This window comes from Bufo bufo, chromosome 1 (assembly GCF_905171765.1).
Source record: "Bufo bufo chromosome 1, aBufBuf1.1, whole genome shotgun sequence".
In the NCBI taxonomy this organism is placed as follows: Eukaryota; Metazoa; Chordata; class Amphibia; order Anura; family Bufonidae; genus Bufo; species Bufo bufo.
The window spans coordinates 571,909,392-571,934,452 of NC_053389.1; the positions used below are offsets into that span (position 1 = coordinate 571,909,392).

Sequence of the window (25,061 nt, forward strand, 5' to 3'; positions counted from 1 at the left end):
GGGTCTTAATTTATTTGGGATCTGATTCATTAGTTTGCTATTGGGCACAGCATTTTCTAGTTTTGCTCTGCTTTGATCTGCATCCACATTGTCACATATTATTATTTTGACAGTATAGTATTTAGGGGCAATGGGCAACACTGTTGCTATCATATTAGGTAAGGAATTGTGCAGTCTTCAAAGCACAATGAAAAAGACAGTCATCTCCTCAAACAGCACTACCTGCGTAATGTAGAGCTACACAGAAACTCTGCAGTGAATCAAATAGTTGCACAGGCAAAGTATCCAGCAGCAATCAGTAGTACTGTAGTAGCAAAATCACGTAAGCTTAATTTCTTCAATAATTCTAATTCAGATGTGTACATCATTTAAAACTGACGCGTTTCAAACAATAGCATAGCACTTAGTTATAGCATATATGTTGGGGCAATAGTGCAGCTCTGTACTTCCACCCACACCACTATCCCTACCTACTTGGACTATCTGTCCACGGTCCCTAACGTAACAAAATCCAGGGGCCTAAGCAAAAAGAGCTATAAATAATGGCAAAGATAGAACCAGTTGGTAAAATGTCAGAGCCAAAACAGGATATAATCACAGATTCAAATCGATGGCAGAGTCAATACCAAGAGGTTGCATCAGAAATCTAATTGGCAGTCAGAGGCAAGGTCAAAGACAAAAAAGAAATCAAGATTCAGGAGTTCCAAAAAGTACAAATGCTAGTGTGACAATGAAGACCAATCACAGGCATACTGTCACCAGCAGCTGGCTGTTTAAATTTCCCAATGACAGGAAGCATGTGACATCGGCACTGAGCTTGATTGACCCAGTGTCACTGCTTCCTGATAGGCTGATCAGCCCGAATGTAAGTGGGGCTGGTTGCCATGGCAAGGGAATGAACAACAAAAGACATGGTATTGGTGTTAGGGGATGTGTTGTTATAGTGTGTGGTAATGGGCTACAGAAGTGAGTGGCCAAAGCTGTCTGGGCAGAAAACTCTGCAGTGATCAGAAGTCATCATGGCGGTCTTGGCAGGATGGAGAAAAAAGAGAAAGTGAACAGCTCCAATCAGAAAAGATATTGCATTTGATTCACTGGATATAATTATTATATCTAAGATGGTTCAGTGACCCCTTCCATTTGTGCTCAGAATTACTGCCATTTGTTGAATTGTTCCTGCAGAGACTGAATATTTTATGCTTAAAACCTGTTGAACTATGACGAACCTGTTTTTCACCATAATTTGTTGGTAGTGACACAATAGTTAGGCCAAATTGGGTATGAGAATCTATAGGCATAGGGATGGTGTGTTGCTCATGTTTGCCAAGAATTTAGGGGGTCATTTATTATTAGATATAGGCCAATTTTTGGCCTATATCTGTTGCAGATTCGGCTGTTTGTGGCTGTTTCTGCATCTTTTCCCCACTCACGCCAGGTCTAAAAAAGAGGGCATGGTGTGGGCGGTGGGCCATCACATTTATCATTTTCTACTCCTGTTGTCGTCATAGAAAATTATCTAAATCTACGCCAGCAAGGAAGCTGGCGTAGATTTAGGCTAGATTTATAAGTTATGTAGAGGCCGGCGCCTTTGCATAACTTAGGCACATCATGCACCAGAGCAAGGGGTATTAAGACCGGAGTCTAAAACGGCGTCTGGTCCTCCTATTAGAGGAGGCTGTGTGTGAAATCACCACGAGCGGACTGGGAACTTAAAGTGGCCCTGGAAAACAACCTAAAAGTTAATTTTTAATCAGTTATGGGGTCCTAAAGTGCTGGTCTATCTGGTGATTTTGGAGTAATGGATTTACCTTCTTTTTTTCAAATTATTTCAAGTGGACTTTAAGAGAATCCTTTTTTACATTGACCATAATCTGATATTAAAGACAACAATAATTAAAGGGGTTGTCCGTTTTTTTTTTACTATTGATGACCTATCCTCAAAGACCACAGACAGATGCAATTGTAACAGAAAAACTGCGGCACTCTCCAGCCTTGATCCTTAATGCTTTATTTCACCAACAAATGCGACGTTTCGATCAGTGTGATCTTTCTCAAGCAATCTAACAATGTGAACTAAACAGCGGATACATATACCCTACAAAGTCGGTCACATGACCTAATCAGTTATGCAAATACATCATTAACAAAGGCTGTGAGTACCACCCCTTTCTCTGCTCATCTTGCAGCAAATTCAACATAATGTGTCTTTCTAAAGTCTCATATAATGTGTATACATCAAAAAATCATAAGTATCATTCCATCAACTTACTAAGATGCTGGGTGTGAACTGGGGAATATCGCCACTGCGGTAACTTCTATTATTTCAACCTTGTGTGAGGCCGAACTCCTTGCTTTACTCGGCGTTCCTCCATGTCAATTGCGCCTGCGCGTCTGTCTCATGACGTCAGCCTCAGGACGCTCAGCAGTCGCCCAGGAGACCAGACGCTTCCTATCCACGTCACCACTAGGTTAAGACGCGCATGCGCGCCCGACTCCAGTAGCGACAGGACCCGGTGTCAAGTCTCCCGTCGCTGTGTAACGCCCCCTCGGCCGTTGTCATGGTATCCTAACACTTTGTGTCGTCCTCTTATACAGGGTGTAAACGCCAGAGTATAATTTCCATATTCTACCCATGTCCAGGGGCAAACTTGGTCTATAGTTAATATTGAAGTGGTTGAACTTAGATGTTTACTTATATGACCTTTAATCAAAAAAAAAATTGTGTAAGGCTACATGAACTAGGTGTCCACTACTCGCCCAAAATTCGGGATTAGAGTACCCAGTCACTAGTTTGAGTTTAGCCACATGGTAATTGATTCGGGGTCCATAACCTCATACACGTAGGGCGGCACCATTTAAATTGGATCACTGAGTGTAAATCACCTCCGTCCTAGAATATGCCAGCACCTACCCTCATCAGACAATCCTGATGGTCACAATGGTAACACGTCTCCCCCTCTCACGGGGTTAATAGATGTAGCCATGGATCATCCCAAACAATTCTAGGGGGGGCATACCCTCCAATCTGGAGGGACGTCCGTCCCATATATCCAGTCATTCCAACCTATCGAGTCAGATAATGGGCATTCCCGTCTCCGGGTATGCATCCATAATTCTGACCACTAGGTCCTATCATACAATTCAACCCCCCTCCACTGTAGATATATATATACACCATACGGCTACTTCCCAAGGGCCACGTATCTCATTCCCCCATATATATGGAGCAAGCAGTGGAAACTATATGTTATAGTCCAGTGTAACGTAAATAGATCCAAGAATTTGCCCCCTTTGTGGGGTGAATATAGAGAAAAATCCAAAATATTATATAGCCAGTGACTACCTTACAGTTGTCAATATTATGTCACCTCAGTCCGCATCCCCAGGTCACACCCGCATACCCAGTCATCTATAAAAAAGAAGACAGAAATTGTGTGAGTATGTGACACTTAAAAAATACAAAATTATTATATATAATCTCAACCATTCAGATTGGGTACTAACTTCATTAGTTAAAAAAATTCAATTAATACTTAAGTAGAGCATAGTATTAATAGACAAGTGTGGAGGCTATTAGATTCAGGGAGGTCAGTAGAGTAAGCCAATCCTAAATTCCCTGTTGAGGCCTTTGGGTTCGAGTGTTTGTAACTCGTAAATCCACCTCAACTCCATTCTCTTTAAGAGTTTCTCCCTATCCCCCCCTCTCCTTTGGGGTGGAACTCCATCTATGATGCGGAAACGTAGCTGCGAAACATTATGTTTAAAGTTGATTTACGTACTACAGTGCCCATGTGGACTTCTCTACGTGGGAGAAACGACCCAAGAATTTAGAAAAAGAATAAATCAACATCGGTATGACATACGTAAACTACTACGAGGAGTAAAAGAGACAGATAGCTCCAGGACAGAACTACCCGTCCCAGAACATTTCCTCAACTTTAAACATAATGTTTCGCAGCTACGTTTCCGCATCATAGATGGAGTTCCACCCCAAAGGAGAGGGGGGGATAGGGAGAAACTCTTAAAGAGAATGGAGTTGAGGTGGATTTACGAGTTACAAACACTCGAACCCAAAGGCCTCAACAGGGAATTTAGGATTGGCTTACTCTACTGACCTCCCTGAATCTAATAGCCTCCACACTTGTCTATTAATACTATGCTCTACTTAAGTATTAATTGAATTTTTTTAACTAATGAAGTTAGTACCCAATCTGAATGGTTGAGATTATATATAATAATTTTGTATTTTTTAAGTGTCACATACTCACACAATTTCTGTCTTCTTTTTTATAGATGACTGGGTATGCGGGTGTGACCTGGGGATGCGGACTGAGGTGACATAATATTGACAACTGTAAGGTAGTCACTGGCTATATAATATTTTGGATTTTTCTCTATATTCACCCCACAAAGGGGGCAAATTCTTGGATCTATTTACGTTACACTGGACTATAACATATAGTTTCCACTGCTTGCTCCATATATATGGGGGAATGAGATACGTGGCCCTTGGGAAGTAGCCGTATGGTGTATATATATATCTACAGTGGAGGGGGGTTGAATTGTATGATAGGACCTAGTGGTCAGAATTATGGATGCATACCCGGAGACGGGAATGCCCATTATCTGACTCGATAGGTTGGAATGACTGGATATATGGGACGGACGTCCCTCCAGATTGGAGGGTATGCCCCCCCTAGAATTGTTTGGGATGATCCATGGCTACATCTATTAACCCCGTGAGAGGGGGAGACGTGTTACCATTGTGACCATCAGGATTGTCTGATGAGGGTAGGTGCTGGCATATTCTAGGACGGAGGTGATTTACACTCAGTGATCCAATTTAAATGGTGCCGCCCTACGTGTATGAGGTTATGGACCCCGAATCAATTACCATGTGGCTAAACTCAAACTAGTGACTGGGTACTCTAATCCCGAATTTTGGGCGAGTAGTGGACACCTAGTTCATGTAGCCTTACACAATTTTTTTTGATTAAAGGTCATATAAGTAAACATCTAAGTTCAACCACTTCAATATTAACTATAGACCAAGTTTGCCCCTGGACATGGGTAGAATATGGAAATTATACTCTGGCGTTTACACCCTGTATAAGAGGACGACACAAAGTGTTAGGATACCATGACAACGGCCGAGGGGGCGTTACACAGCGACGGGAGACTTGACACCGGGTCCTGTCGCTACTGGAGTCGGGCGCGCATGCGCGTCTTAACCTAGTGGTGACGTGGATAGGAAGCGTCTGGTCTCCTGGGCGACTGCTGAGCGTCCTGAGGCTGACGTCATGAGACAGACGCGCAGGCGCAATTGACATGGAGGAACGCCGAGTAAAGCAAGGAGTTCGGCCTCACACAAGGTTGAAATAATAGAAGTTACCGCAGTGGCGATATTCCCCAGTTCACACCCAGCATCTTAGTAAGTTGATGGAATGATACTTATGATTTTTTGATGTATACACATTATATGAGACTTTAGAAAGACACATTATGTTGAATTTGCTGCAAGATGAGCAGAGAAAGGGGTGGTACTCACAGCCTTTGTTAATGATGTATTTGCATAACTGATTAGGTCATGTGACCGACTTTGTAGGGTATATGTATCCGCTGTTTAGTTCACATTGTTAGATTGCTTGAGAAAGATCACACTGATCGAAACGTCGCATTTGTTGGTGAAATAAAGCATTAAGGATCAAGGCTGGAGAGTGCCGCAGTTTTTCTGTTACAATTGCATCTGGATCTGGGGAAGCTAAGGACTGGCTTCTGACACAGCGAGCACCACCACAGTAAGGAACATTCTATATTTTTCGTAGTGCTGCTGCACATTTTTTCTTTTTTGCCAAAGACCACAGACAGCAGCAGCGGACAGGAAGAGAGAAGGTTGTCTCCTCATACAGCATATAGAATCCAGAAAGTTTTAGTCGGCACTTCGTCTGGATGACATGGGGGGGGGGGGGCATCCCACCGGATAATCTTGAGAGAAAGACTGGCACTCACTTGGTAGTAACGCTTATTTCTTTTATTGTCACATAGATACAATACAGTGATGATTTTTGAAGAAGGCTGTTGCTAGAGCTGAAATTCTCTGCTGTAGCTGGGGGGGGGGGGGGGGGGGGTTTCTTTTCTGCTGCAGCTCAGGGATTGTGTACATGCTCTCCCTATCACAGCGCTGGAGGCAGTTGAAGAATGAAACTGAGCATGTGCGGGCATGTCAGTGAGCAGGACAAAGAAATAAGAAAAAACAAACAGCAGGTGGCGCTATACAGATGCATTTTATTGAATAGCTCATTGGCTATGCTAATTTTTTAATTACCTGCCATTACAAAATAATTCATATCCAGGTGCTAGCTTGAAAACTGTAGAATATTTTTCATGGGACGACCCCTTTAATGCAGAGAGCACGTCATAGTGAAGCTCCCACTCCAGTGCACTTGTAAAAGCATAATCTAGCAGAATAAAACTTCATATTCACACTACTCCAGATAATAAAAGAACGGCAACACATGTGCTTGTCTGGACCTTCCTACCCCCTATCTATTGTTGTCAACAGTTTACCATAGTTAAAACAGCTTCCAGATCTCCTTAAACATCAGATATTATAGGTATATTAACCAATATGCAACAAATAAGGGTATAACACCAAATCTATTTAATAAGGTAAAGTGGGTTTTCAAAGAATAAAAAGAATTATTTAGGATATAAAAGTTTTTAATAAATGCCCTCTTTTATATGTCATAGTCATTTGGCAGTTCATTTTTACTGCAGGTATATAGAGAATAGAATTGCTGAACATAATAACTTGGCTGACTAATATCAGGGAACTTGCTGGTATTTGTTTTATGACCACTGGCCTTTTATGTCATTCACTATATGAGTGATGTTCAATTACTTCTGCAAAATCAGGAGACAGAGATTTTTTCTAAGCAAGAAAACGTCAATATAAGCTCTGGAAGGCAGCAAAATGTCAAGATGTTTAATTGCTCTTTGCCTTTTTGCAGTCTCATAATTATATTCTTTATGTGGCATCATTTGCTTTATTGCTGCACCAAAAGAAGTATGGTGATTCTGGACGACGACTTTATTATAAAAGTATATAATGTGACGTTTTTCAAGTAAATGCCTCTGCACATAAACTAAATAGTAGATGTATTCATTAAGATTATTAGAATTTCAAAGTAAACTATATGGAATAATAGAATTTCTCTTAGCTCTGCGAGAAAGGGAAATGAACATTTTGCATCATAATTGTACATCACTCACTGCAGTTCTGAAAAGTGGGTGGGGAAGTGAGCATGGTTAGGCGGTCGAGTTGATTGAAGTCAGGTTTGAGGTCGATAAATTGGTATTGTTTGGACATTGTATGGTGGTATTACGTTCTGTATGGTTAAATTATTTGGCTACTCCAAGCCTGAACTGGGGAATTACCCAGTGGGCCCCTGAACCAAGGCCTCCCTTCTGCTGAATCTGGGGACAGTAAGAATATTTCAGCATTTTGTGGATTTGCACAAAATCACAGCTAAACTGCCATGAATTTAGCGCAATTTGCACAGGACACCATTGTTACTAAAGCTGTTCTATGTAAATAGAAGCACAACGGCAGCATTTTCCACATAATTTTGCACAAACCTTGGCATAACTGCAGTTGCAAGAACTCTCAGGACAAAGTTCCAGCACCACAGAGTAGGAGGATTGATACTGTGGTAGGAGGTAGTGAGAGAAACCATGGGAAGTCTGTGAGAAAGGAAGGAGGGCAAGAGAGCAGTCAGGGTCTGTGACAGAGGTGGAACCATGGGGAGCAGCATGTGAAAAAGGAAGACCATGAAGAGCAGTCTGGGGATTATGTGGACCAGCCTAGGTGAGAATGAGGGTGGTCTTTTGGTCTGATTTGAGGCCTGAATTTATTTAGAGGTCTGGTCTGAGGCCTGATTAAATTCCTTGCCTGTAGTATAACTCACGAAGGACAGATTTCTCTACTTTGTGGCATCCTACATAATTTCCAAACTTAAACATCATCTACTGATTTCCTATCCGGCTATGCACTTTCCAGTCACACCGGTTGGTAGTAACAATAGATGAGGAGGTCCTTTAGGGACCTCTCCGTGAGATCACTACTGGATGGCTTAGTATAACATCTCTTAGGTCAAGGATGTAAATGTAAACCAGATGCTTTAAATATACACTTGAATGAGGGGGCATGGCCAGCGAGCAATGTGAGCGGACCTGTGGTGAGAAGCTCCAGCCGCCATTATCCTGATACCAGCCTATACACCATCTGAAAACCTGCCCTGAGCCCTGGAAAGTAGCGCATATAGCAGAAGCAGAGCTAAGTACATACCAGGAGTGAACGAGAATGGCCAATGGATGGAGCAGACATAAACAAGGGGAAGCTGCCGATGAGCCTGACATCCAAGATGGCGCTGATGTGGGAGCGCAGGGAGCAGACAAGGAGGAACGGCAGAGAGCTGTGGCGGCCAAATTGGAGTGCTTCGCTCGTACCTCAGCTGCCCCAGTACAAAATGTAACAGGGTCAGCTTGAGAAGACTCCTGTAATAATCTTACCTTGTCTGATGGAGATGCACATAGGGAAGGAGAAGGAGAGGGCTCTGGCATGGGGAGCCAAGTGCACACAGAGTCGGAAGTGACAGAAAGGGATGGCGCTGACATGTCTGTAAACTCACCCTCTCTATCTGAAGTCTTTGCTGCCGTTCAACAATGTAATGCAGCTCTACTTGTACTCAATACCCAGCTCGGTGGCATAAAAGCTGATGTATCTATTATCAGACATGATTTAGGGAAGAGTGAGTACTCTAGAAGAAAACCTCCCGCGATTACAAGCTATGGTGCAGAAACATTCTAAAGAAATATCAACCCTGTTTGCTAAAACCGATGACCTAGAACAGGCATGCTCAGCCCTCCAGCTGTTGTAAAACTACAACTCCCACAATGCCCTGCTGTAGGCTGATAGCTGTAGGTTGTTTGGGCATGCTGGGAGTTGTAGTTTTGTAACAGCTGGAGGTCCACAGGTTGAGCATGCCTGACCTAGAAAATAGGCTGCGGTGCAACAGTATAGTAGGAGTACCTGAAAAAGTAGAAGGAAACAACCCAGATGCGTACTTTGAAACATGGCGCCACCAAACCTTTGGAACTGAAATTCTATCCAAGTTATTTGCAGTGGAGAGGGCTCATAGGGTGCCTACCCGACCAGGTCCTCCCAGGTCGGCCGCCCAGGTCCTCCCAGGTCGGCCGCCCAGGCCAGTACTAATCAAAATCCTGCACTACAAGGACAGAGAGGCAATACTTTGCAAAGCGAGAGATAAACCTGATCTGGAGATCAATGGAGCCAAAGTGTCGCTGTTTCCGGATTACTCGGTGGAGGTCCAAAAGAAGAGGGAGTCGTTTATGGACATTAAAAGAAGTTTACGACAGCTACAGCTCCCATATTCCATGATATACCCTGCTAAATTTTGGGTCGTGGCCTTTGGTACTACCACCCTCCTGGATACACCTAAAGACACCCTGCGATGGCTAGACATCCATGAAAAGAGACTGCGTCAAGTGGTTCCAGACTGATCCGAACAGGGACTGGTGATTATACATGTATAAGTTTCGCTGACAAGGGTAGAAGTGCAGAATTAAGTTAGCTAAGGTTGTAGCACTGTTTACTTAATGTCTGCTGTGGGAGGCAGTGTACTCCTGGGTTTTTTCAGGTTATGAGGAGCTTTTTTCAGTTACACTCCGGTTAATAATGGGTAAAAGGGGGGGGGGGGTCATATCTGTTCGAAATTAGAGCTGGTTTATACTAGATGTACAGAAGGTGGTTGTGAGGTGCTAACCTATCGGCGGCGGACCTGCTACAGCAAGTCAATACTCAGGGATTGCTCCTCAGTATGCCTCTCTCTCACACATAGACCTGGCTTTAGGCAATCACGCAATGTTACCGTGGGTGACACAGGCCCTCGGGTGATCTCAGATCACTCTATCCTGTCAGTTGGTCTGTGTATAGAGGGGGGGCGGAGACAGGTGTATAGAGGTTGCAAACTAAACCCATTCTGGATAAAACTAATGAATATGGGGGAGGTCCGAGAGCAAGTCAGGGAATTCCTACGGATTAACGAGGGAACAGCCGACACAGTGGTAACACAGTGGTAACCACTGAGGAAGGGGTCTCTTCACCCCGAAACGCGTTTGGTATGACAGTGAGGGATTGCTAAGAAGAATTATCTACAATCGTGTATCTACACTTGGATTGAAAGCTTCAAACTATCTGAACCAAAGAGATTTGAAAACCCCGCGTGGAATTACAGCTCACCTGACCTGTCCAGCAAACCACGTGGGACACCACACAGGTCCTGGAAGGTCAGAGCGGTGATATCAAGCAGCACCGCTACTACATATCCAGGAGTGTGGGGAACTTCATATATAGACTTTGCCTAAAGGTCCTTGCAGCTCACAACAGAGCATTACACTTGGAAACCTTGGTGTACAAGCGGACCGATCATAGGAGTGGTAAAGTACCCTGCATAATTACAAATCTAAGTAGTGCTGCAATGTGGATATACTAACAACTCCTCAATTAATGTGGAACTTACAACCATAACAGTCTCAGAACTATGATGCTTGGAGTTAGCATTTAACAGCTACGGCCATACAGCCATTCCAAGGGTGCTAGTGCTATTGAAAAATAGCCCCTCCCAGGGACGTATTTTCAGTGTATTTGACTATTTGCGGTATATTTTTAATTGTTTTTATGAGATGTTTTATATGTAATATTGTAGTGTGTTTATTTTTAAGCCTATAAAATTCATGTGGATACCTATTTACTGTGTGTTTGCCTAATATTGAGTGACCCCCTATCCAAACTTTATATCTATCTCCATTTACCAGCATTTGGGAGTGCTGAGGGGTAGTGCACCTTTCCAGAAGTAGAAAAGTGAGAGAGCCACCATTTTCTTTTCCAAATGTAATAGACATGGTTATTCTGTAAAAAAAATTATAATCTTACATGTACCAAAAGTCTATTGACTCATGCTGTTATATTTTATGACTATAGGTTTGTATACAAAACATCAATAAAAATGTAATGACACAAAAAACACACAAGATCTCACGTGGCTTTAGGATATGTATATACAGTACATGGGTGTAACTACCAGGGTAAAAGGCATAGCAAGTGCTATGGGTCCAAAAACTAAGGGAGCCCAAATCCACTCTGACATGCAAAGAAGTGTATGTAAGGTGGCATAAAAAATGGAATCCAACCCCATTCTACTAGGGGAACCCGTGGTTACCCTTGCTATGAGCATTACCCCTTCTCTGTGACATCACTTTGTGCACCATGTGTGCATTACAGTAACATCTTTTTTACTGTGTTTGGGAAAAGAGATACATGGAGACATTTTGTGTTTTTATTCCTGTTCTATGTAATATGGTATACTATATGTCTGTATGGTGACATGTTTGTATAGTTCCTATTCTTTATCATCACAGAGTAGACTACTCTGTATTGTGACATCCCTGTGTGTCCTATCCCTGTACTGTGACATCACTCTGCACATTATCTTGCCATTAATACATCACTGTGTGGACAATCTCTGTACACTATGTTCATTATACCTGTAAAGTGACATCATTTTGTACATTATCCCTGTACTGTGACATCTCTGTGTGCATTATCCCTGTGCATTAGGTAGACCAATCATGAGTGTTTCACAACTTGCTGATAGAAGTGGTCATGGTAAAGTGGGAGTCCATACCAAGCTCTGCTGTGGGGACCTATGGTTACTTGTTACATGCTTATGTGGATATCTTAATTGGTTATCTTCCAGCTAGATAGGAATTTCATTCTGAATTGGAACTGATTATATAACACATACATATGTTTTGTGGAGATACCAAGCTGCAATCACTTCTTTTTAGTGTAAATATATTATAGTGATTTTTTTATGGATTTGGACACAGATATGTAATACAGTCACTAAATTCACGGTGTCCTTTGAGGGTAGACTGTATAGGTTTTACCTATGTTGTGAGGTCTTTTGATGTCTGATGTGGCCGTTACAATTAATTTGGTGTGTCTTCCCTCTTCAATCCTGAACAGATAGGGTACAGTACTTGGATTGATGGTGTATATAGGGTTTGTGGTCTCCCCCTCCCAAATAGAGGCTTGTTTTCACATAAACTGGGTGTTGTCTAAATTACAATGGGGCACCGCAATACTACCTTATTTATGGGGGACCCGGTACCCGACCCATGTGAAGTACTTGAACATGCAGCCCTGTTAGTCATGTGCCTTTACTTGCTATGACAAAAAAAATGGGTTAAGCAGCACTCCAGGTCCCAATCTGGGGACAGTTGCCAGTAGAAAAATAGATTAGATGGTGCCCGCGGATGGGGATCGTGGCTGGGGGTCCCATAAGGTTACAAATAAATAGAAAATCCACAGCACTCCTCAGTTCTGGTGAAAAAGCTGGTTACTTTATTGGTAACAGCAGCATATAGAAAGCAATGTTTCAACCATCTCTGGTCTTTCTCAAGCATAGCTTGAGAAAGACCAGAGATGGTTGAAACGTTGCTTTCTAGCTTGAGAAAGACCAGAGATGGTTGAAACGTTGCTTTCTATATGCTGCTGTTACCAGTAAAGTAACCATTTATTTACTTGCTATGAAACACCTTACTTTGTGGGAGGGTATGGACCCCAGCCACAACGGCTATGTCTTCTAAATGATTTTCTAACTAGGGTTATAGCCCATGTGTGTGTCTTCAGGTCAGCACTGTAGGTATTTGGTTACTGCATCATATGATCTTGAAGCAGTACTAGTAATATAAGGCAACTGGCTTTCTGACCTTGTGTCTGTTATCCAGTGCATGTATTCCCGCTCTCTGATAGTGGTGCAGTTTTAACAATGAAAAGTAGAGATGAGCAGTACCAGTGGGGGTTATAGTTTTACGCTAGTGTACTTTGAAGTTATTCCCTGATGCATGCGCTATCAAGATCTAATGCAACACAGCAAATTGCATTTCTGAAGGCATGGGGACTTCACAGATATTGGTATACTGTACATTACACTTATTATATACTGTGATATTTACTATACGGATTAGCATCAATATATTTGATTGTGTAATAGTGATGTCATGATTTGGGTTTTTTACATTAGTAACATTCATTAGTTGGACAATTATGGTTTCACTGTAAAATAGCAGTTAGGGGCTTTTCACATCTCGTTTTTGCTGTATGTCAAGCTGATACATTTGTAAACAGTTCCTTAAAATGAATGAAGTGGCCGGTCGAGCACTAGTCGTGTTGCATCTCTCCAATCATTCTCTATGGAATTGTCAGATATAGCAAGCACTGTGCTTGCCATCTCCTGCAATCCCATAGAGAATGAATTGAGCTGCACGGTGCCTGCCCTAACAGTCGCTACACTCATTTCTGGGTACAGGATCCCCATTCTCATGATCAGTGGGGGTTCCAGTGGTTGGACTCTCACAATCTAATGATTATCCCCTATATTGCAAATATAGGATAACCTCTTATACCCGGAATACCCATGTAAGGGGTTAACCGAGCTGTGTAGGTATTCACAGGAGCAGTGAAAGTGTTCGTGTTAACCCTGGTTGAATAGCTATAGCCTCAGCACCTGAGACTGAGAGAGCTTTATTTAGTTATTATGAGTAACTCATATGAGTCACAGTCTATTCACAGGATCTCTAGGTAGCTTCCAACTTTAGCATTTATGGTAACATATTAATGAATCCACAACCACAATTATTTTCATAACCTTTAAATGTCTAAACAGGTCAGGGACTAATTATGTCCACAGAAAAGTCTTTCAAGAAACACCTTGTATTTTCTTGGTACTAGTACAATCAAAAGACCTTTATGTCACATTATTTTAATCAAGATGACAACTTTCTATTTTTTTTTATAGACTTTGTGAGATAGCTTAAATCTTTCAGTGTCAGAACAGCTTGGAAACTTTTTAATTCTGGCATTTTCACACATCCTACTACAAATAAAACCTGAATTTATTGTATAAAAACATTCATATTAAACAGCACCCAAAACACATATAAATATTTTCTGAAGCTAGATAACTAGTAAATTGCTACAAAATGTCACCTGACACTTTACACACATGGCCACCCAAAGCTGCTAGTCAAAGGGCCCTATACCCTTGCTTCACGAAGCGGGAACAATTCCATAGTAATGGCCAACAATTCTAACTTCCTTGGTAACTTTCAACACACTTCAACTTAGTCACGGCTCCAACCACCTTTATTGTCTCTTCATCACATTTTTCTGCTCCCACAGGCACCACTTGCCTTTGATGATTGCTGTAAAGGGCATTGCCTCATTATTATTCCAATCCACTGTCATGGGCATCCTCTCCACCACTCCTGTAGCTTACAGTAATTCATGGGCAGCACTTTCAATGGCCATTGCAATGTTTCTCCACCATTTATGATGGAAAGACTTGAGGTTAACTGCTTTTGCAACACATTATCATGGATACTCTCTCTATTAACAACAATTTCATCTGTCTTGGCAATGACTCATCACCTGTCTGTTGTCATGGGCAAAACTTCCAACTACCTTGGAAACATCTCTCCCTGGGTTTCATCTGTTCCCATGGGTAACACCAGCTCTGGATGTTCACTTTCTTGACAACACCTTACCCTGGTTCCCATCCATTGCCATGGGCAACATCTCTTCAGCACTCTTTGGGTCATTTCCATGGGTAACATCTCCAATGACTAAAACAGCATCTCTCTATCACTCTCAATATTTTCATCTGTCCCCTTGGCTATTCCTGCCAGTTCTCTTTCTCCGGCAGACCACTCAAGTAGCATATCAGTCTAGATTGTGTTTGAACCCACAACACTAACCATTGCACATTACCAACTCACAAGAGCCATGACAAAGTGTCCAAGAGTGCTGAATGGACCAAGCCAGTTAGAACTGTTGATGTTGGACAGGAGCCATGATGAGGCATTGCTATAGCCTTTGGAAGCACTGGCTATTACAACACATGGCAATGAGGATGCTTTGCCCATGACACCATACAGGAACTTCCAAGATACGTCATCAGTATCTGATCGATGGGGGCCTGACACCCAGAACTCCCGACATTCAGCTGTTTGAGAAGGCACTGGAGCTAGCAGTAGGGTCATGGCCTCCTCCAAGCTTAACCTAGGCATTGTGAGGTGACGTTCATCAGTCACATGGCCTAAGCACAGCTCAGCCCCATTGAAGTGAATGGGGATGAGCTGTGACACCAAGCACAGCCACTGTACAATTTATGGAGCTGCACCTGTGAGCTGAGAGAAGGCCATGGTGCTACTGCGAGCATTGGTGCCTTCTCAAACAGCTGGATCGGCAGGGATCCAGGTGTCAGACCCTCACCGATCAGATAAAAGACTAGGAAAACTCCTTTAAAATTCAGTTTTATTAATAATCCATGTAATCAATTCTACAACAAGCTGGAATCAAAGCCGTGAAACCAAAGGTTTCAGAAATACAAGGGCAAAGGGAATGTCAGCAAGAATAAAGCAATAAGTAGGTCAGGACAAGGCCCAACAGTCAGCAACAATGAGGCAATCCTGAAAGGTTGGGTTCAACAGACATTTACTAGCTCAAAACCTGAAATATGGAAGGTCTGCAAGACCAGAAAGTGGTTTTAAATCTGCCTCCCATGACATCATGTTCGGACAATAGCCGCCTTGGCAACCTGGCGCTGCACTACAGGAGAGCTGGACCATAGTGTGGTGCAGGCAGGAGTAGTAGAAGAGCCAATCGGAAACCTGGACAGATGAGTTAAAATTATGCTGTTCCTGTAATGCAGCCTCTTTGGCGGTTTGTGTAATACCAGCCTCCCCTGCCACTGCATAAAGACATCATACATGTCTGAGATGGCAAAAACACTTTAATGTGTAATACTATCATGACACCTTCTCATGTGTACTCAAGTGTAAACCTAATTTCCTGGGAATATATAAAGGGACTGTCGGGAAAACCTTTTAGTTTTCTACATATAAAATACACATCTATATAACAGAAATATAGTTTATTAGAAGTACCAAGGAAGGCAAGATATATCCGTTTATTATCCATGGCTAATAATGGGTGAGGAAATATGGAAAGCATTATACAGTAACATTTCTGACATGAACTTCAGACTGATGCCTACCAATGAATGACAGGAGCAAAAGTTTACTGCCACAAGTCTAAACGTATACTGAAAGGACTGAACTGGAAGTAAAAGCATTAGACTGAACTGCAGCAGCTCACTCTTATGCAAAAACAAAAAAACTGACATTATTTGACATATAAGAGGGGAGGAACATGAGACTAAAGACAAAGCACTTTTGATATAAAAAGGTTTCCTTCTGGTTGTGTTGCATATGTCCAGGGATTGCTGCACAGCCAAGATCGGGACAAAGACTCTGTGGATTAAGGATTAACAGCCTATTCATCTGAGTCCTCTTCTTGTTGATTCCTTTTCTGTCAGGAAAAAAAAAAAAAAAAAGGATTTGGAATTACCAAATAAAACTGATGAAACAAATTTCCACTGCTAGAAGGGCAGTTTCAGGTCTATACACAAAACAATCATCTGTTGTGGTAAGACTTATATTTTGGTGCATCCTGCCAGGATCTTTAATGCTTTAGTGTGATGTGCCTTGAAGAACTTAAAGGGAATATGTCACCCGAAAATGATCTACTGTTTAAATCGAGTGTTTATGTTAAACATAATCTTTTAAGAATTGTTATTTATTTATTTTTACTTAAAGGGGTTATCCAAGACTATAAAAATGTCCCCCATATGGCGGGCACCTCACAATGAATATACAGTGGCGGAAATAATTATTTGACCCCTCACTGATTTTGTAAGTTTGTCCAATGACAAAGAAATGAAAAGTCTCAGAACAGTATCATTTCAATGGTAGGTTTATTGTAACAGTGGCAGATAGCACATCAAAAGGAAAATCGAAAAAATAACTTTAAATAAAAGATAGCAACTGATTTGCATTTCATTGAGTGAAATAAGTATTTGAACCCTCTAACAAAAAAAGACTTAATACTTGGTGGAAAAACCCTTGTTTGCAAGCACAGAGGTCAAACGTTTCTTGTAATTGATGACCAAGTTTGCGCACATTTTAGGAGGAATGTTGGTCCACTCCTCTTTGCAGATCATCTCTAAATCCCTAAGGTTTCGAGGCTGTCTCTGTGCAACTCTGAGCTTGAGCTCCCTCCATAGGTTTTCGATTGGATTAAGGTCCGGAGACTGACTAGGCCACTCCATGACCTTAATGTGCTTCTTCTTGAGCCACTCCTTTGTTGCCTTTGCTGTATGTTTTGGGTCATTGTCGTGCTGGAACACCCATCCACGACCCATTTTCAGTTTCCTGGCAGAGGGAAGGAGGTTGTCGCTCAGGATTTCACGATACATGGCTCCGTCCATTTTCCCGTTTATGCGAATAAGTTGTCCTGTGCCCTTAGCAGAAAAACACCCCCAAAGCAAAATGTTTCCACCCCCATGCTTGACGGTGGGGACGGTGTTTTGGGGGTCATAGGCAGCATTTTTCTTCCTCCAAACACAGCGAGTTGAGTTAATGCCAAAGAGCTCTATTTTGGTCTCATCAGACCACAGCACCTTCTCCCAGTCACTCTCTGAATCATTCAGGTGTTCATTGGCAAACTTCAGACGGGCCTGCACATGTGCCTTCCTGAGCAGGGGGACCTTGCGAGCCCTGCAGGATTTTAATCCATTGCGGTGTAATGTGTTTCCAATGGTTTTCTTGGTGACTGTGGTCCCTGCTAATTTGAGGTCATTAACTAACTCCTCCCGTGTAGTTCTAGGATGCTTTTTCACCTTTCTCAGAACCATTGACACCCCACGAGGTGAGATCTTGCGTGGAGCCCCAGAGCGAGGTCGATTGATGGTCATTTTGTGCTCCTTCCATTTTCGAACAATCGCACCAACAGTTGTCACCTTCTCTCCCAGCTTCTTGCTAATGGTTTTGTAGCCCATTCCAGCCTTGTGCAGGTCTACAATTTTGTCTCTGACATCCTTGGACAGCTCTTTGGTCTTTCCCATGTTGGAGAGTTTGGAGTCTGCTTGATTGATTGATTCTGTGGACAGGTGTCTTTTATACAGGTGACTAGTTAAGACAGGTGTCCTTAATGAGGGTGACTAATTGAGTAGAACTGTCTAACCACTCTGTGGGAGCCAGAACTCTTAATGGTTGGTAGGGGTTCAAATACTTATTTCACTCAATGAAATGCAAATCAGTTGCTATCTTTTATTTAAAGTTATTTTTTCGATTTTCCTTTTGATGTGCTATCTGCCACTGTTACAATAAACCTACCATTGAAATGATACTGTTCTGAGACTTTTCATTTCTTTGTCATTGGACAAACTTACAAAATCAGTGAGGGGTCAAATAATTATTTCCGCCACTGTACTTACCTGGCTCTCCGCTTCCTGCGCTGCTCCTGGTCCCCACACCGCCACTGCAGCTTCTCCCCGTGCGCGGATGACAACATCCGTTGTCGGGGGGAGCAGCCTATGGCAAGTCTGGGCGGGGATGAGCCTCCCTAGCGTCAACCGCGATACAAATATCCAGTAGAGGTCATACATGATTCTTTGACAAAAGTAAGGAGACTAGATAGGGACACATTTTTTTCAAGAGATAAATCAACGGATAACAAAGGAGAGGAAACGTTGAAATTTATTTTACCATTAAACATGTGTCACCTATTACGGGAGGATAAACTGCGCCCCCCATTAACCCCTTATCATCTGGAACACATAGTTTTTTTATTTATTATTTTCCTATGTATATCACAGTTTGTTTTTATCTCATACAATGTTATTAAAAATTATGTTATATAGTGCAGTATCATGTTGTTAGGGAAAAACGCATAGTGTGTATTATGGTAATGATAAGTTTCCATGGTATTATGGAAACTTAATCTCACAGTCCGGTTCAGGTTTTCTTGAAAAAAATAGAGCTCTATATAAAAGAGCGATTGGTCCCATTTCTACATAATACCACAAAAACAAAGGTGAGCGAAAATAGACATTGTTATAATCCTCCTATATTAAAATTGAAAGACACAGGAAAAGTGGACGGCGGGAGCTGTTGAGAGACAACGTGTCCAGGTAATATATACAGGGCAGGTAACCCGATAGCCTGGATATTCAATCCAACATTGGTGTCCAACACAAGCACTTAATATAATGTGGCAATGTGAACATGGAGGTGTTGTTTCCCCAGGTTCCAGTCCGGGACTTAGGGCATGCTCATGTAAAGGGATCCTATTTAATCCTGCTACTGGATCTTGGGTGTGTCTCACTCTGGAGTGTCTTGTGAAGCAGATTCCTGGTAAAGCTCTGTGTGAGTGGTCTCAGCCGGGTGGGCTAAAGGGCCACGAGGCTAGGCGATAGCCTGAACTTTGGGGGACGCGGTGACGCCTGTGAAACAAGGATCACGAGGCCACAATCCCCCAAAAGGTATTGAAGTGTCACAGCCTGGAGGTTGCTGGACTGAATGGCTGAGGTAAGCCGCATTTGTGTTCCATGTGTGAACAGGGCTCTCTAGAGGAGTCAGGGATACACTTGTGTTTAGTTAGAGCCTAGCCGGGCAAGGGTTTGTTATTTTGTGTGGATGTCACACGTGATAAGTTGAAGCTGCGACTTCTTAACATGTGCTTTGCTAAAAGTGTCTGAAATAAAGCAAGAGTTTGGACATTATAATCGTGTCTGCGAAGATATCTGTGAGTGTGACCCCTTACAATAAGAAAAGAGACGATCCCTTACAATAAGAATGACACAGGACTGCAGCCACCGAATAATGACCAGCAAAAACTGCTTTCATATTAAAAGCAAAAGGAGTGGAAAGCGTACTAATATATGAACTATTGTTGGCATTATTCAAATTACAAATAACCTTGAGGAGGACTACAACGGAGTTATTGTAACTATGAATGAGTAATTAAACATGCACCGATGAATTTTATATTTGTATATTTTATATTAATTTTTATATCTATCTTTGATACTGCATGGTTGAATTATCTATATCCCTATTTGCGTGAGCTCCGCAACTAGGTAAAAAAACTTGGGACCTAGACTGTGAACTATTGATGAGTTTTTGGATATGTAAGATGATTGTTTGGCTTTTTTCAGTAGAGAGGTCATCATTTTAGTACCTTTGTTACCGTGCGCGTATAATTTATGTTGGAAATAAAGCATATTTTTAGCTACCCTCTGAAACAAGCGTTTTTTCAGCTCCACCCTAAGGGCTATTAAGTCCTCCTGCACTTTTATGGTAGTGGATTTTTTATGGATTCTTTCCAGTGTCGCTATTTGAGCTAAAATTGAGTCTATAGCTTTTTGCTTTTCCTTCTTAATCCTGGATCCCAGTGCTATGAAGCTCCCCCTCACAACCGCTTTGTGCGTTTCCCACACAATTGGATAGTTGCAACCAGGAGTGATGTTAATGGAGAAGAAAGTGTTCAAAGTGTTTTTGATCTGCTCACAGTGTCTGGAGCCATGTAGCAATGACTCGTTTAGTCTCGAATTCGAGCTCCTGCGAGACAGGGAGGACAGGGCAAGAGAGGCCACACAGGGAGCATGATCTGAGATTGTAATGACCCCTATCTTGGCCTCACTACAATTCTGAAATAGAGATGTGGAGACAAAAATATAGTCTAACCTCTGAAAAGAGGCATGCGGGATGGAATAGAAGGAATAATCCCTTTTCCGACGGATTTTGGTATCGCCATATGTCATTAAGGGACAATTCTTGCAATTTATTATGTAGTCTACTCAGATGTCTTTGAGAAATGTGGGATTTTCCTGATGAGGAGTCGATTTGTGGATTGAGGACTAGATTAAGATCCGTGCCCAATACTACCGGGCCATTCGCAAATGCTTTTAAGGTGTCGAGAGCTTTTAAAAGCCAGGTCACCATAGAGGTATTGGGTGCGTAGAAGTTTGCTAGAGTAATTTTTTGCGTGCCTATTTCCCCTTTTAATATCAGCAGCCTGCCTTCCGCGTCCGCTAGTTGTTGATGGAGAATGAAGGGAACCATATGGTGGAAACCCTTGGATGCTGATGAGGGATGACCACTATGGTACCATTGTTTGAATGGATATAGAGGAACTTTCGGGATCCTCTGTTCAAAGTGAGTCTCCTGTAAAAATATTTTTGGGGATTTAAGCTTGCGCAACAGGAGTGCTAATTGACCCCTTTTGTTAGAGGAATTCATGCCCTTTATATTAAAAGTGGCGATCGGTATGTCCACCATATGTATTTGCTTCAAAATGCTTTATCCTGCACAACAACCGGTAGACACACCGGCACCAGATCCAGACTCAGGTACAGTCTAACAGTGCCAAACAAAGCTCACGTCTCCAGTAGTCTCAAGGACAAACTGACAACAATGGCGGTGAGCAGGGGTGGGGGAGGGTTAGGGCTGGTGTCTAGGAAAGCAAGAGGTGAAAAATAAAAGGGCAAAGGGTGGGAAGATGCCTTAAGTAGGCCGCTATCCAGTACCCAAAAGCCAACCAGGGCCTAAGATTATACCCTTGAATGAGTCGGTATTATATATCAAGGGTGAGTAAATTAACAACTTCCTAGCTCTATACCCCAGCATATTCACCCAATATAAACACAAAACAAAAACAATAACAGTATAATGACCAACGAACCGGGAGAAGTTGATTATCGCATATTAATCCTCATAGGATGCATTGGAGGTACAGCCCATGAGGACATTCTTCTACGTGCAAAACCTAAGATATGAATCTATATCTCACACAGCAAGCTGTTTTGTCTCCTGGGACACCAGAGATACAGGTTCCTTTTTCATCTTCTTTTTTTGTTTGTGCACCAAACGAAAAATAGGGCAGTAAGAAGAAAAGGAGGACAGAAAGGCAGGAATTAAAAAGAAAAGATAGAGTACCATAAGCTAAATCAACAGTCGGCTAACATAAGGCACGTGAGAAAAAATGGCGCCGAGGATTTCTCTCTCAGGTTTCATAAAGTCAGCGGGAGAAAGGTGAAGGGGGGTGGGCGGAAGAACCCCCGAGAGCAGACCATCTCCGTGGAGTTTCCATTCTATCGGCTTGGCAATGCAGTCGATCCTGTCCATGAGGGCATCCCCCCAACCCCCCAAGTATCTCAAAACCGCCATGTGCCTCCGGTCCCCTCTCCTCCACCAGCCGACTTCTTCATGCCGTCACACAGCCAGTCCATTTCAATGGAGATCTCAGGTTGGCTGAGGTGCTGCCTTGTCCGCCAGCTTATAGTGCTTCAGAGGCTTGTGCTTGACGACTTTATTCCAGCGGTCCAGGTGAGGAAATGCTGGCAGGTAGGTGTTAGATGGGATTAGTAGCCAGGATGGAACTTCCACCGGAGGTATTTCAAGTAGCTGCCAGGCTTTCTCCAGATCATCTGCCGTGTGGATGGTAATGCGTCTGCCTTTTTTTATTATAGACAGACCGAATGGATAAAGCCATTAGTAGGGCAACTTAGCTTTTCGGAGTGTTTCCAGAAGTGGTTTGAGCAGACGTCTTTTGGCCAGTGTGGACGGGGCTACATCTTGATAAAATGCCAGGTCAGCTCCTTCGTAGGAAATTCTATGCCTCTCCCTGGCTGCAGATAGTAGGCTTGCCGTATCGACATATGATAAGAGGCCACAGATCACATCCCGCGGTCTCTCCAATGGCTTTGGTGGCGGTCTCAGTGCTTGGTGAATGCGCTCAATTACTATGGATTGTGCTCTTTCTTGACCTACCAGGTCTGTAAACAGTTCCATTGCCACCTTATGTAGGGCTTCTGCGGCCCAAAGCGCTGGGAGCCCTTTAATCCGTATGTTTCTCCGCCTGCTCCGATTTTCTTGGTCCTCTATCATAAATAGGGCCCTGCTGATTTCTTCAGTGTGCGTATTTAGTTGGCCTGCTAGTGCTGTGGAGTGCACCACCATATCTGTGGCCACATTCTCCAGGGATTCCACCCGGTTTCCTACTTGTGACAGTTCTGCCTTTATATCTGAAAGTTCGGCTAGAAGGCTAGAACCGGTTTCAGCGCTTGTTCCAGTGTCTTTGTGAGAAAAGCTCTTGAAATATTGGTATTATCGGGGTCTTCTCTCTCCGTCTCCAGGATGCTCTCTGGTTCGGAATCATCAGCTCTGTGTGGCGCCATAAGGGAGACCTCCGCCATCCTGGGTCTCGCTACATGCCCCTGCTCCTCTCTTAAGAAATTTCTGCATATCCTGCTTTTTTCGGGGTCTGCTGGTGTCCAGCTGATCAGGTCCCCTCTCCTTCCCGTATTTCACCATTATTAGGTCCGGTGGCTTGCTGTAAATTGGGTATTCAATGCTCGGGTGCAGAGGAGCTACAGCATCACGCTACCATCTGCTTCTGTGGCTAGGCCCCGCCCCCCTATTGATGAGTTTTTGGTGTGTGTTTATATGTTTTTAATCTGATGTGAATAAATAGTATTTTCTCTGTCTAACGGTGAGCCAGCCATTTGTATGTGAAGAAGTAAATCATGCCTTCAATATGTATGATATGCACTTGTTAGAGATGTGTGAATTTTATTCTGTATTTTTTGTATCTCTAGGACTGTAACTGGTTAATCTTAAGTTGTTACAAACCTCTTATTATCATCTTAGGAGCCTCCCCCCTCTCCATTCTGCTGTTAGTTATGCAGCACTATGAGGAGACGAAGGGGGGGCAAAGAACTGTGCTGTGGGCAGTGTTTGTCTTCTATCTCCCCACAAATGCTTTGAAGAAGATGTGTGCACTGTGAAAGGATGCTAAAGCCAATCCCTTGGCTGGATGAATATGATACACACATATTACTCACTGCCTATAGAAGAACACCTTTTTGAAGTGTCATATATGACGTGTGCAGTATTATTGTTAGGATAGATGCCATTACAACATGGCAGCGATAACCAGATGTTTACATTAGTTCACATTCCAAAGTAGTGCACAGTGCGCAGATGCTAGAGTGTTATCTCTTCTTCTCCTATCTCTTCTTCCTTTTGAGCCAATGAAATAATGCCTGGGCCTCAGAAAGTACTGCCCTTTTCTGAAGATGTATATACCGCTTACTTTCTGTAATAAAGTAGAGATTGCATTGACCATCTATGTGTCAGCGTCTAGTCTCTCAGCCACACGTGGATATTAACCCCTGGGGGGTACCTTGATTCGGAGCACCAGAGTGTATCTTAAAGGTTTTAATTAAAAGCCGCTTTGTCACACTACAGTTTGGAAATTCAAGTTTATAATCTAGAATAGGTGCAAATCTTTCCATTATACACTATCCCTGTGTAGACACCACTCCTGTTGTTTGGCAAACAGTCACTGATGGAAATCATTGACCAAAACACTGATGTGTGAACTAGGCCTCAAGCTACAAAATCAATTTCAGTATGGGATACAGCTACTGCAGTCCTCTCTGCTGATATCAATTGAAGGAGTAGACATGTAGAGAAATAGTAATATAACATTCCTTAGCATCTTAACCTACATCCACTGTCATCTTCATCATTCACAGAATTAACTGACCTGACATACAGGTGAAACTCGAAAAATTAGAATATTGTGCAAAGTTCATTTATTTCAGTAATGCAACTTAAAAGGTGAAACTAATACATGAGATAGACTCATGACATGCAAAGCGAGATATTTCAAGCCTTTATTTGTTATAATTTGGATGATTATGACTTACAGCTTATGAAAACCCCAAAGTCACAATCTCCGGTACCCTTGCTCAGGGGGTATGGATTAATTAGCTGACTAGAGTGTGACACGTTTATTGAACCTTTTCACAATATTGTAATTGTAAATTGCATTAATGCAACTCCTATAAAGTTGCATTACTGAAATAAATGAACTTTTGCATTATATTCAAATTTTTTGAGTTTCACTTGTATACTAGGTAATCCTATGTCCGAGGAAATCCAAAATAAATGTTAATATACAATATGCATTTATCACTAGCAATAAACCTTCATTAAAAAATCTGAAA

General features: G+C 42.4%; 1 protein-coding gene across 1 annotated transcript in view; it reads right to left on the minus strand.

Moving 5' to 3' along the window:
• Positions 1–16,064: 16,064 nt before the first annotated feature.
• CDC123 (cell division cycle 123) overlaps positions 16,065–25,061 on the minus strand; it is a 107,605-nt gene continuing 98,608 nt past the window's right edge. Inside the window, exon 13 of the mRNA XM_040413207.1 lies at positions 16,065–16,516. Within this exon, the coding sequence (XP_040269141.1) occupies positions 16,481–16,516 (36 nt within the window). The 3' untranslated portion in view covers positions 16,065–16,480. The remainder of the gene's footprint in view (positions 16,517–25,061) is intronic.